Here is a 12,693-nt window from a genome sequence, read left to right as displayed (position 1 = left end):
CTAAAACGGAATGTAAAATGAATTGAGACAGTATCTGTGAAAACTCTTAAAACGTCTTCATAAAAATTAGTAGGGAGGGGCATATTGTTCTACTGTCTCTGTCTTTCTGTCTGTCTGGTTTTGTCTGCTTTAATGTTCTTAAAAATAAAAAAAGATTTTTCATAAAGTATAAGAAAAACAGAAAAAACAATGACCAAAAGAAGTTGGCAAACAGCAGTGCATAAAGCACTAAAAGAAAAAGTAAAGATAATTGAGCACCTATAACTGAGGGTGAACCTAGGTGCTCTAGAAGGGTAAGCAGTTCCTACTCCACTAGTGGCACCTGTTATGTTTCTCAAAGCAAAGAATTCCAGTGAAAGGACACATTCAAAAAGTGGACATGATTGTTACTACAATTGGAAAATATCTGTGGTCATTTGTTAAAAAGATATTCTAAAGTGTTCAACAAAAAATGAAGATGTCTAAAATTGTAAAACCAAGAAATAGCTGTAATAAATAATCATAAAAAATCTGTATCTGTATGAATTAAACACCTACTGTAAATACATCAACTTGAAACTAAGTAACATATATATAAATTATGATGTGAATTTTCAAATTTAAAACCAAAATATGATTTTTACCCCAGTTTCACAGTTCACTGAACATGTAAATTGATATTTATGTTTTTAACTGGGCTCTCAGTCATAAAACTTTACTCAGTACTCAGATTACAAAATTTGTATCCAGTATTTTGATTGGTTGAATTCTCAGTCTGAGTACAATAATTGTACTGGAAATTATTAAAACTGCAAGGCCAGTAGATAAGAAGCAACATGTCAAACCAAACTGGTACAAAATAGTAAGTTCACCTATTAAAACAGCTTTATATTTTATCGTTACAGGAATGTTTTATATCTGTAGTGAAGGAACAATGTTATAGACCAGACTGTGATACAAGGGAGTGTGCTCATCTGTTAAAACAGCTTGATTATGCTGATATTTTGTCTATAACAATGACAAAGGTAAGAAGAGGAGTCAGCAGATGATATGGTACATTAAAAGGGAGACAAATTGGACCATTAGAGAAAGAAAAAAAACTTTATGGAAAATACACTTCTTTTATAATATAATAGCAAACATAAGGTATGGTCAGTGACAATTATACAGAAAATATGCAGGTTGTTCCTCATACAACTTTATATAATTATGAGGGACTTTGAAGTATAAAATGACTGAACTTTGGCTTCTACTTTAAGGGTTTTTTTTTAAAGGATGGAGTTTGTATTTAGGACATTATATTGTATTCTAGATAATGGTGTATTAACTGTTTTTGTACTAGTCTTATGATGAATTTTAAATATTCACTATTTTGATTTGATTTTTGGAATAATTCACTTGATAAAATGGTGGAATCTATATTTACCAATAATTAATTAACCATTCAGTCAATAGTATGTGTTTAAAGATTCTTGATTTGAACTATTGTCTTTCCAGGAATTCAGTTTAAGTATACTAAGAGAATGCCTATACCTTGGAGCCTATCAGACCATGATGAAGGACAATGAGACAGTTGTTGTATTAGATAATGAAGGAAACAGAGTCTTATTAGAACCAGAGTTTGATCCATTGTTTCAGGCTGCTCAACTGACATTGAATAGACATTTTAATAATATTGTCAACCTATTACCTATTCCACATCAAGTGTTAACTTTTGAAAAAGCTGTCCTTAGACAGTCAAGATATGAAGAGAAATTAGAGGATATATTAACTGATTCTTCATGGATTGAAATGATATTTTCTTTGACAAATTCATTAACTGTGTACTTACAAGCTTTATCAACATTCCCATGGCAACCAGAAGTGCCATCAGAATCTGTCTGTGATATTTGTAGATTTTGTGTTTTGTCAGCTGAGGTGAGTATTAGTTATTTCCATGGCAACAGTGCAATGAGAATTTGTCAGATATTTTATAAGTTTTGTATTCCATCAGCTTTGCTTAGAAAAGTTGATTTGTTTACATTGCAACGTTTCCATTAGACGCTTTTTATATTTGTAAATATTGTACTCTGTTATCCAGTGTTGATTTGTGTTTTAGTAGCACCTGGAAGTGTTATTAATTTCTCTAATGATTTGTTCTTAGAACTACCATAGCCCCTCTTAGTTGTGACTTTAATAGTGCATTTCATTGAATTGACCATGACCTTTCTTCTTTTAATTTCTTTATATAGGTTATAGACTGGATGTTGCATCATAACCAACTACCAACATCTGAACAGCTGAGTTCCTGTTTACATTGTGTCTCACTTGTCCTGCAGAGTTTACAGCTCTCACAACAAATAGATAAACAAGTCACATGGTTGTGTTCATTGGTATCCATGGTTTATCAGGTTGTATTATCATGTGAGTACTAAATAAACAAGTCACATGGTTGTGTTCATTGGTATCCATGGTTTATCAGGTTGTATTATCATGTGAGTACCAAATAAACGAGTCACATGGTTGTGTTCATTGGTATCCATGGTTTATCAGGTTGTATTGTCATGTGAGTACTAAATAAACAAGTCACATGGTTGTGGTCATTGGTATCCATGGTTTATCAGGTTGTATTATCATGTGAGTACTAAATAAACAAGTCACATGGTTGTGGTCATTGGTATCCATGGTTTATCAGGTTGTATTATCATGTGAGTACTAAATAAACAAGTCACATGGTTGTGGTCATTGGTATCCATGGTTTATCAGGTTGTATTATCATGTGAGTACTAAATAAACAAGTCACATGGTTGTGTTCATTGGTATCCATGGTTTATCAGGTTGTATTATCATGTGAGTACTAAATAAACAAGTCACATGGTTGTGTTCATTGGTATCCTTGGTTTATTTAAGGAATGACTGTAATATTTTGTCTGTCTATGAAGAAATAACATCAAAAATGTGGTGCACACTGAATAACCCGCGTAGCGGGTTATTTTAAAGTGTGCACCACATTTTTTATGTTATTTCGAATAGACAGAAAAAATATTACAGTCATTTCTTATAATTTAATTCTAAATTCCATTTTAAACCGGAGTAAACCATGAAAAAACGTTGATGACGTCTCGGTCACATGACAAAATTATGTCTATGAGCTGATAAACAAAACAACGTCAGCCAATCAGAAGACGCGTTACATCCAAAATTAAATTATACTTCAAGTCAAACGGGTTTATCAATTCATTAGAAATTTTTGCATGTGATTCTGTAACCCTGAGAATAAATTTGAAAAATTATTTTTCATTTTATTGAAAACTCTGAGACACTCATCACGTCAGAATAAGAATTAATTTATGAAATAAAAAAAAAATATTAGCGATATTCCTATAGTGCTGAACAGTCAGTGAGAGTGAGTATGGACTTTCATTGTTGATTTCTAGGATTTAATAAGTAGTAAAAACCAATTTACATGTACCAGCTTTCATTTGATTCCACTTAAACTGTATGACATTATATGTAAACTTTTATTTATTAGCAGTTGAAATAAAGATACAAGATATCTAAATATATTGTTATGGATTTGGGTATTTTTTCCAGATGAAGTATTACCAGGTGAGAAGCTGATTAAATCTCCAGCTCATGATACATCTGAAGACCAAGATACTGAACAAAGTGGTATGTTGATACAGTATAATATAGAATGTTCACCTCTTGATGTCTCTTTGTTATTGGTGTCATTGGGTTGCTGTTTCATTGAGATATCCACACCTCCTTTGATTTATATATTATGTCAATTATCTGTCAATTAGAATGTTTTAACTTATTAAATTATTTGGGGAACATAATGATTCATGTATTATGATGACTTTTGAGGAGAGGGGTTGGTTGGACAGGATTGCTTCCATGGAATAGTAGATACATAGCAAGCTGTAAGCTGTTGAGCAAGGGAGTACTTTTTTAGCTCAGTTGGTTAGAGTGCTGACTTTAAACACAGAGGTCATGGGTTCGAGTCCCAGAGGAGCCAATGTGATTTCCTAATAAGAATCAGGCTATCCAGTTACATTTATTTCTTTTCTATATTAAATGTACAAACAAACACAAATAATGATACAAAGTTTAATATTCAAATTTGAATTTGACAGAAAGAAGGACTTGTACAGAGATGCAAAAGAATACACAAGGTAAGCAAAAAAACTTGATTCAAGCAATGAAGTGCTGAGAACAATCAAAACACTCCTTGTTTAAGGAGAGAAAAATTAACATTGAGTTATTGCAGAATGAGGGAAATAATTTAGCTTGTTTTAATGGTGAGAATTTTGGTATAAGTTTTTAACATAACAATAGAACATTTTTGGTATGATTATTTGTTTTTTTTTATTTTACAGATTTGCAGCAAATAATTAAAGCATGTGATAGAGTTTCTGATTTAATTATCTGTCTCCATACCAGATTAAAAGGACCATCCAACTTATTACCATCATTTGTTGCTGATCACATCAAGAATATCATCTTAGGTTAGTATTGAAATTGTCAATGCATCTCACATGCAAATAAATATCTAAAACAATATTTCAATATATCATACAATTTATCCTACATGTTTTGTGAGTTGATAATGAGAAAATGCAAAATTGAATCACTAAGGGAGATAGGATAAACTACAGTCTCATAATTTCATGATAATTTCCCTTGGTTTTACTTATGATTTTAGTATTATTTCAACTTATGTGGAGTCAGTTTTCTGCTGTAGTATATTCAAAATGACTATAAATGTGTTCATTTGTGAAATATTCCTGCACGTTATTTTATCTGAATGTATTTGTATTTTACTTAGGGTTGAGTAGACAGTCAGTAATCAACAGTTATGCTAGAGTACCTGGGATTGTATGGAAAATAGGATGGACACCAACCCCAACAGGAGAACCTAGGACACAGTTACCTCCCTTACCTCTAGATTTACTGCAGGATAAAGATGTATTAAAGGAATTTGTCTTCAGAATAAACACATTTGGTAATATTTACTTTTTTGGAGCAAAAAATTTTTATGGAGACTGAATATGAAAGTGAAATTAATAATAAGATTATAAATTTGAAATATTCATTTATAACATGTAGTACTACAAGTAGAATAAAAAGACAAAATACATATGAAAGAGATATTAGTTGTTGACATGATAAACACAGCTTCTATATTGGGACTGATGGAAGAGAGACAACTCTAGTGTTCAGATTTTATCATGAATGATTTTATTATTTTTACCATACCTCAAAAGGGCTGTTCCATAAAAACATACATGAGACCAAGGAAAGGCAACTTAAATTTGCCACTTTTGGTGGGTGTGAAAAATTAATACTGTTAACCAACTTATTTTCTTGGATACTTTAGTTTGCATTTGACTTTATGGCGATCTATTTTCGAAATATTCTAAATTTCTTGATTTCACGATATATTCCTACTCTCTAAATCTCCTGAAAATTAATTGGTCAACAGTATGTTGTACATATTTTTAAAAAATGTATGCAGGTCTCTCAAACATTGCTTCTGTGGGTGGTTACCATATTTTCGAAGTGCCTTCCATGTTTTAATGGAACAGCTCTAAGGAAGTATTTTGTTAATTGCAAAATGAATATTATTAAGTTGATATGATAATACTTCTGCTGTTCATCTTTTACATTTTGTTGAATGTTATGCAATGTTACATGGATAATTGTATAAAAGAAGTCAGTTTAAAGTTTACCAGGAAATATTATAATGCTTATACAGTGTTTTCCCCAGGGCATTTTAGCATCATGGTAATGTGATGCTATATTTCTTGAATGTGATGCTATCTGAAGTGGTTTTCTTATATATTGTGTTATGGATGTGATGCTATAATTTTTAGAAACAAGATGGTATTTCAAATTTCCCTGTTTTCCAGAATGCTAAATGAAATATCTGGGGAGAACACTGGCTTATATTGATCTTATGATAGAATCCATTGTTAGATGTTAAGTTTTAGAGATACATGTACTGTGGGTTCATTATTATTCGTGGGATACCAATGAATATGATTTTTGGGGTAAAGGTAACCCACGAATTTGAATGTTCAACAAACATCAAAATATTTTCTATTGGCTTGTATGCAGACTTTGGCAAATCTACGAAATCAAATATCCACAAAAATACAATTTTTCCTGAAGCCATGAAAAATTAGTAACCATGAAAATAAGTGAATCAACAGTATTTGTTTAATGATTCATAGTATGAATTCTTCAGAAAGTGGGCTTATTGAATCCATTTGCCTTATAATCCTTAATAATCTACATTTTGTTTTATCAACAGGTTGGATAAGTAGACAACAGTTTGAAGAGACATGGATGAGTTTGTTACCAATACTAAATCCTGTAAGAGTGGATGAAGAAACTGAAGAAATAAATAGTCCTGAGGTTGGTTTTAGTGATTTAAAACTTAGATATTATGGATTAGATTCTACTTTTAGTAATAAATTTTCATAGCATTTTGTAGTGATGCTATACAATATTAAATGATACTGAAATTAATTTGAAGTAACAAAAAATCATATTTTCAAATATTCTTTTCAACCAGTGGTGCTCAGCCAAATATTGGAATATGTTAAAGTTGAAAATTTAAGACCTTTTCAATAAATATACATAGGTAAAGAACAACTACCAGTTATAATTCATAATCAATGTACATTACTAAGCTACATCATCATATGGGTCTAATTTTCAGGAAGAAGTAGAACGATCACAGTGTATGGTAATAGCAGTTAAATGTGTGACATCAATGTTACTACATTCAACCTTGACTCCTGTACCTGGTAACCCTAGCAACAGTAGATTTGAAATGAGACCCAGAGATAAACCACTAGGGTTTTTACATACAAGGTAGTTAACAGTATAAATTCATCAATTGGTCATGTGATGAAGCAGACCCATTTTACCCTCATAAATGTTCACACAAAGTAAACCCATTGTGCAAAAATAAAATGTTTCATTTACCTTAACAATTATCAAATAACTAATCCAAGAACTACATTATAGAAAAATATTTAATGATTGACTTAACAACAAATTAATTCACGAATGCATGTAATGCATGTAGCCAATAAATTAATTATCAATGTTGTTTTGTCACAAGCTTTTGTTTGCATCGTATTACTATGTGTGTCTCCATCTGCTGTCACAGTCATTCGTCTTTGAATCTGTAAGACTTGTCTCTTTTGTTCAATACACTGAATAATCTGTATGTGTTGTTATAAAAACAAGGTTATAAAAACAAAGAGTTATTTGAATCTGGAATAATTTTGAATTTTGGAAAATTGTTAAGAAATGTATGAGGAAAACAAAACCAACTATGGAGGTTTAAGTTCAAGTTACTTCCACTGATATTGTAGTATGAACTTACTAACCCCACTTAGCCATGCATGGCTAATCCTTCATAATTGGGTTAGTTTTCATCATGCATTTCTTATCAATTTCTAGAATTCAAAATTATTCTAGATTCAAATAATTCCTTGTTTAAAAAATACGGACTTGATATTTCCTGTGTTAGTCTCAGCTTGAATTATGTCCATCTTGTTGCCTTGAATACTACTCAATTTTATACCCAAGTAACTCTTTGTAATGTATAAGAAATTAGTATGAGCTCACTTAAAAACTCAAAGTACTCCGCAAAATTTCTTATACAAGCCTTGTTATTAGAATACAACTTGTATTAAAACTTTGATTGTAATTCCCAAAACAATTATTTAATTTTAGATGTGGTAAAAAGTTAACTACTATTAGAGGTGTGATAGAACAAGAAGTACAGAATCTTTACAATAGAAGGTTTGTATTGAACAATGATAGACTGTTAGATTGAAAATGTTCTATGTCGTTATTAAGCACATCACAAATTCTATGGATTTTCAGTGAAATGAATTTTTCCTTACATTTATCACTTTGATGCTGGTTTATCCCTCATCGTTGATATTGTAACTTTTGACTTGCATTGATATTTTTTGTCGCCATATGAATTCTACTAACTAACTTCCTGTTGGTTTGTATAACAAAGAAAACTTTTGTTGTTAACCTGAAAATACACAAATCAATCCGGAAAATAGGTAGGCAGATTTTCATAAACAGATATTGTAAATATCAGAGGTGTCACTATCCGAAGCACGTTTTTCTTCACTCACCTGTAAAGAAGTTTTATTTTGTGACTGAGTTTGTCAAAAGCAATATGCAAAACTCTTGATAATCATCACTTGTCTCCCCTTAACAAAAGTATTATTTATTTTTAAATAATGAGAAGAAAAGGAGAAACAGCATCGTTTATTCTGTAAGGATATAAGTTTTCCATCTTAGTATTTCTAGTACATATTGAAAATATTTTTAAAGAATTCAAATGTTAGTAAAATCTAGATTGTCGTTTTGATTTTACCTTTTCCATTATATTATTGATAGCAGAGATCTATGATTTGTATCCCTTGAAGATGTACAAGACTTTTACATTTAAAAGTAGACAACATGATGCAATGATTGATTTTTGATGTTTAAGCCACTTTCTGCACTATTGGCTATATCCTGGCACCCATTTTTTATTGGTGGATGAATCTGGAGTGTCCAGAGAGAACCATTGACCTTTGGCAGGAAAACTGGTAATCCTAGTTAATTAAGATCTGAGTCGAACGCTCCTGCCACTTGCAGGGTTTCAAACTCACAATCTAAGTGTTGATAGGCTAGTGATTTCTGTATCAGAACTACTTAGACCACTCCGCCACCGAGGCCCCAGATAATACAATAAAAAAAATAGTCCAGCATAAACTGCTTTCTCAAAAATGTCACCCACAACCATTCATTTAAATTTAATAAGAAAAAGAAATCTGAGAATTTGCTGATGACTGATACCTTTTTCATTTTTAGTGTTCTCCAATCCATATTAAATTTTTCGGAAAGTTTTCTACATTTTTTATTTTCAGTAATAGTAGACAGTTGTATTATAATGGTGGGAAAGATGATAACAAACTTCTGAGATATATGTTTGATAGTAACTTAGAGAGAGAGTTAGGGGTAGAGAACTTTAATTTAGGGCAGGTCAGTATTTTTGATTACTTATGAAATGAAAAGATGTGTCTTATATTCAATAAGAATTTCTATGAAGTTGTATGCCTGAATTAATTGCAGATAATGAAATTTAATATAAACTGAAGAAAATTCTGTCAGAAATAAAAATTACGTTTTGAATGAAAAAGATCATGAAAATCTGCTAGTGCACAATTATCAGTAGAAGCATGCCACAAATAATAATGAATTCACAGTATGAGAAATGCTAAATTAAGGTCAAGGAACAGAAATGGGCAATGTGTGATTTTTTAATGATTTTGCATATACATGTACCATAAATATGTTGAATTTAAGGTGAAAATTGAAAAAAATAAATTGTTAAATTTGTTAATTTTTTAATGAAAATTCTTGAAATAAATGCAAACTTATAACAAAAATGCATATTAAATCATTGAAAAACATTTTAAAAATAATATTTAAGTTTTCATTTGTCTAAAATGCATGTTGAAGATCTGTATATATTACAGATATCAGTTGAAGGTATTTGGTCTGTTGTTGGAGCCCTCAGTACCAGGATTGTGGAATCCGATGCCTCTGAATCCCCTGACAGTCCTCCAGAATCGGTCCAGACAAGTCAACAACAGTTTCCATTGATAACTATAGAGAAGAGAGAACGGTCTATGACATTTAGCAGTATAGATATAAACTCCTGTCTACAGTTCCTACTTGACCTGTATGGTCAGTGGCTGTCCAGTAGTGCTAGTCCTAAACCTCCACTCATGTTGAGGAATGAAGTCATTAAATCAGTAAGTACATGCATGGTCAGTGGCTGTCCAGTAGTGCTAGTCCTAAACCTCCACTCATGTTGAGAAATGAAGTCATTAAATCAGTAAGTACATGTATGGTCAGTGGTTGTCCAGTAGTGCTAGTCCTAAACCTCCACTCATGTTGAGGAATGAAGTCATTAAATTAGTAAATATATCCATAATCGATGGCTATTTAGTGGTGCAAGTTCTAAATTTTCTTTTATTTTGAGTATTGATATCATATAGATGGTGCATGAATATATAGTTGGTGCATGTCTTGATCTGCAAGTCTTGATTCTAAAGCCAAGAAAAATTAAATAATTTTTTTCAGTGTGTATGCATATCAATACTAGTGCAGATTCTGTCCTTGAGAAATCAAGTGATGAAGTCAGTTCATTGCTATTTCTTAAATTTTCCTTTGATATTTCTGTGTGATCATTTTCAATCTAATAACTGATATAGGTTTTTCTCAGTTGAATAGATTGAGAATGCAATGACGTTGTCAGATGCCAATGATGTTGCTTAGGAAAATAGTGATATTACAGATCATCTATGGTCTTTCAACTCGTAGAAGATTTTCTGCAATATTTTATCTCAGGGCTAAGGCCCTTCATTGAGATTGTACCATAAACCCTCTCCTTTTCAGACAAATAGATAATCTATAAGTATACATGTATGGTCAGTACATGTCCAGGTCTGTTAATCCTAATTCTATAATTGATAAACTCAATCAGTGAGTGCATATATACAGCAAGGATATCCCTTATTGTCAAATTTAAACCTACACTAAGTTAGTTAATCACTAAGTGTGCCTTAATCAAGTGAAGAAATTATGAATCTATTGACGTTGGCACTATCAATGTAAGGGGATAGGTCTATAACAATTCTTTCTAATGGCATCAGAATGCTAGCAGAACCCATTTAAATGGAGGACCAGATAACTAACTCATTTACTGCTTTAATTATAGGTTGTTTGTCTGTCAGATGTGTATGTTGAGAGAGACCAGTATGATTGGATGTTAAACATTTTACTGGAGACACAGAAAATCCACCCAGCGGAGGATGAGATGATTAATCAGTATATTAATGTAGGACTTTGTAAAGCTGCTGCAGTGGTGGGAGTGGTAAGTTTGTAGATCATTGCACATTCTGCTTTGATTATTGCATAAACTCGAAATATGAATAATATTTTCTGAATTTAATGTTACTGATCAGACATTCCTTTTTTCTGAGAAATTAATTTTGATGGTCACACATTGCTTAGCAGTAGTTCAGTTATAATGTTTCATATACATATGGTCTTTGATCAATGCATACTGCATCTTAGATAAAATTTTGTCAATGCAATACATCCATGAGGTTTTCACTCAGGATTATAATAGCCTAATATAACCCCCAAAAATGTAGGATATTGTGTGTTAGCTCATTACACATAATCCAAATGCACACTTTACAAAACACCATGCAAAGGAACAGTGTGTTCATTGCTGCTCTTCATGTATATGTTGATATATTATTTATTTCATTTACAGGACAGTTCTGTTGCTTCAAAGATTATGACTATACTGGATTATGGACTGAAGACCCCACACTTACCCAGTAGAATTTCAGCCTTACACGGGATTCTGTACTTGCTGGAGGCAGGGATACAGGAGACTACCAAACAAATCATACCATTGGCTACTGACTTCCTCTTAAAAAATCTTTCATCTGTTAACCAGTAAGTTAATAAATCATCTGAATTTTAATTGTGATTGTTAATTGATAGAGTATTATTAATCGTTTGCTTAATGTCCAGTGGAAAATATTGCATGTATATTCAGGATGATGATGTGATATGAAATTTGAAGTTAACTCATTAGAGATAGTTTAAAAATGTGCTTATCCTATCCTCTGATATTGATATTCTGTTTTGAAGTATGGAAGGCTATATGTGTATGTAGTAAGACACTAGTTCACAGTAAAAAAAAAGGTGGTTCTTAATTAAAAAAAACCCAACATATATACTAAATTGATTATCTTTTTTAATCAAATTGGATCAAGTAAATGTGTAAAGCACATTTTTTTGTGAGATGCTACTGCACTTGTTAATTCCTGTGTTGACATGATGTCACATCAGGCAGTGCTCAGCGTAGCTCTATTTTAGTATTTATCTTCCATTTATACTCTATTGTATTTAGAGCTGATATACAATGATGTCCATACATTTTAGTTCCAGATGAAGAAATATGCATTAACTATGTATAGGTGACTGTTTTAGTTACAACTTTGCTATTATAAATGTCTTTTAAAAAAAGAATCTGTTGAAAGAGCAAATAGTTTATTTAGTCGGTTTTAAAAAACTCACTATTCCTATGTTGGTGCTGAAGCCAAACAAACAATTAACCAGGTAAATTGTTTTGACCTAATAAATGAACACAGTATTGAGTATTTAGTTAGTAATTGTTTTATTTTACAGGACATGTATAACAAGCCAAACATATGTTCTCACAATGTGGGCAACAGCATTCTACATCATGGAAAACTATCATGTTGATCTCAAAGATTTAGAATTCCCAAGCAAAATACTACAGGTAATAGCGTTCTTTTTTTGTTGCTTATTGTATAGATTCATATTTAGAAATATAGAATATTAGAATGAAATTCCACTTTGTTTTTGACAAGCAATATTTTGCTTTCTGCAACAGCTTGCAATCCATACATTGTTTGCAAAAGTGGCTTTATATGCGAAGAAGCTGTACCACTCTAATCTGTTCTTTTTCAATTATCTATAAATGGTCCTTTGGTCTAATGAATAATGTATCTCCTTTATGTTATAATGAATGTACATATCAATAGATGTATTGTGGATTCAATATTATTCTTGGGAACCAATTTTCGTGGA

At 31.5% G+C, this 12,693-nt stretch overlaps 1 protein-coding gene across 1 annotated transcript in view; it reads left to right on the top strand.

Moving 5' to 3' along the window:
• Window positions 1-12,693, top strand: part of LOC127734693 (huntingtin-like) — a 74,646-nt gene that overhangs the window by 53,677 nt on the left and 8,276 nt on the right. The window contains exons 37-50 of the mRNA XM_052244685.1: window positions 885-1,004; window positions 1,477-1,896; window positions 2,211-2,382; window positions 3,553-3,630; window positions 4,341-4,469; window positions 4,790-4,966; window positions 6,278-6,381; window positions 6,689-6,843; window positions 7,717-7,785; window positions 8,919-9,033; window positions 9,531-9,809; window positions 10,778-10,933; window positions 11,342-11,529; window positions 12,268-12,382. Of these exons, the coding sequence (XP_052100645.1) occupies window positions 885-1,004; window positions 1,477-1,896; window positions 2,211-2,382; window positions 3,553-3,630; window positions 4,341-4,469; window positions 4,790-4,966; window positions 6,278-6,381; window positions 6,689-6,843; window positions 7,717-7,785; window positions 8,919-9,033; window positions 9,531-9,809; window positions 10,778-10,933; window positions 11,342-11,529; window positions 12,268-12,382 (2,277 nt within the window). The remainder of the gene's footprint in view (window positions 1-884; window positions 1,005-1,476; window positions 1,897-2,210; window positions 2,383-3,552; window positions 3,631-4,340; window positions 4,470-4,789; window positions 4,967-6,277; window positions 6,382-6,688; window positions 6,844-7,716; window positions 7,786-8,918; window positions 9,034-9,530; window positions 9,810-10,777; window positions 10,934-11,341; window positions 11,530-12,267; window positions 12,383-12,693) is intronic.

This window comes from Mytilus californianus, unplaced genomic scaffold (assembly GCF_021869535.1).
Source record: "Mytilus californianus isolate M0D057914Y unplaced genomic scaffold, xbMytCali1.0.p SCAF_3, whole genome shotgun sequence".
In the NCBI taxonomy this organism is placed as follows: Eukaryota; Metazoa; Mollusca; class Bivalvia; order Mytilida; family Mytilidae; genus Mytilus; species Mytilus californianus.
The sequence above is the reverse complement of the archived record's forward strand: the minus strand, read 5'-3'. Positions and strand labels throughout refer to the sequence as shown.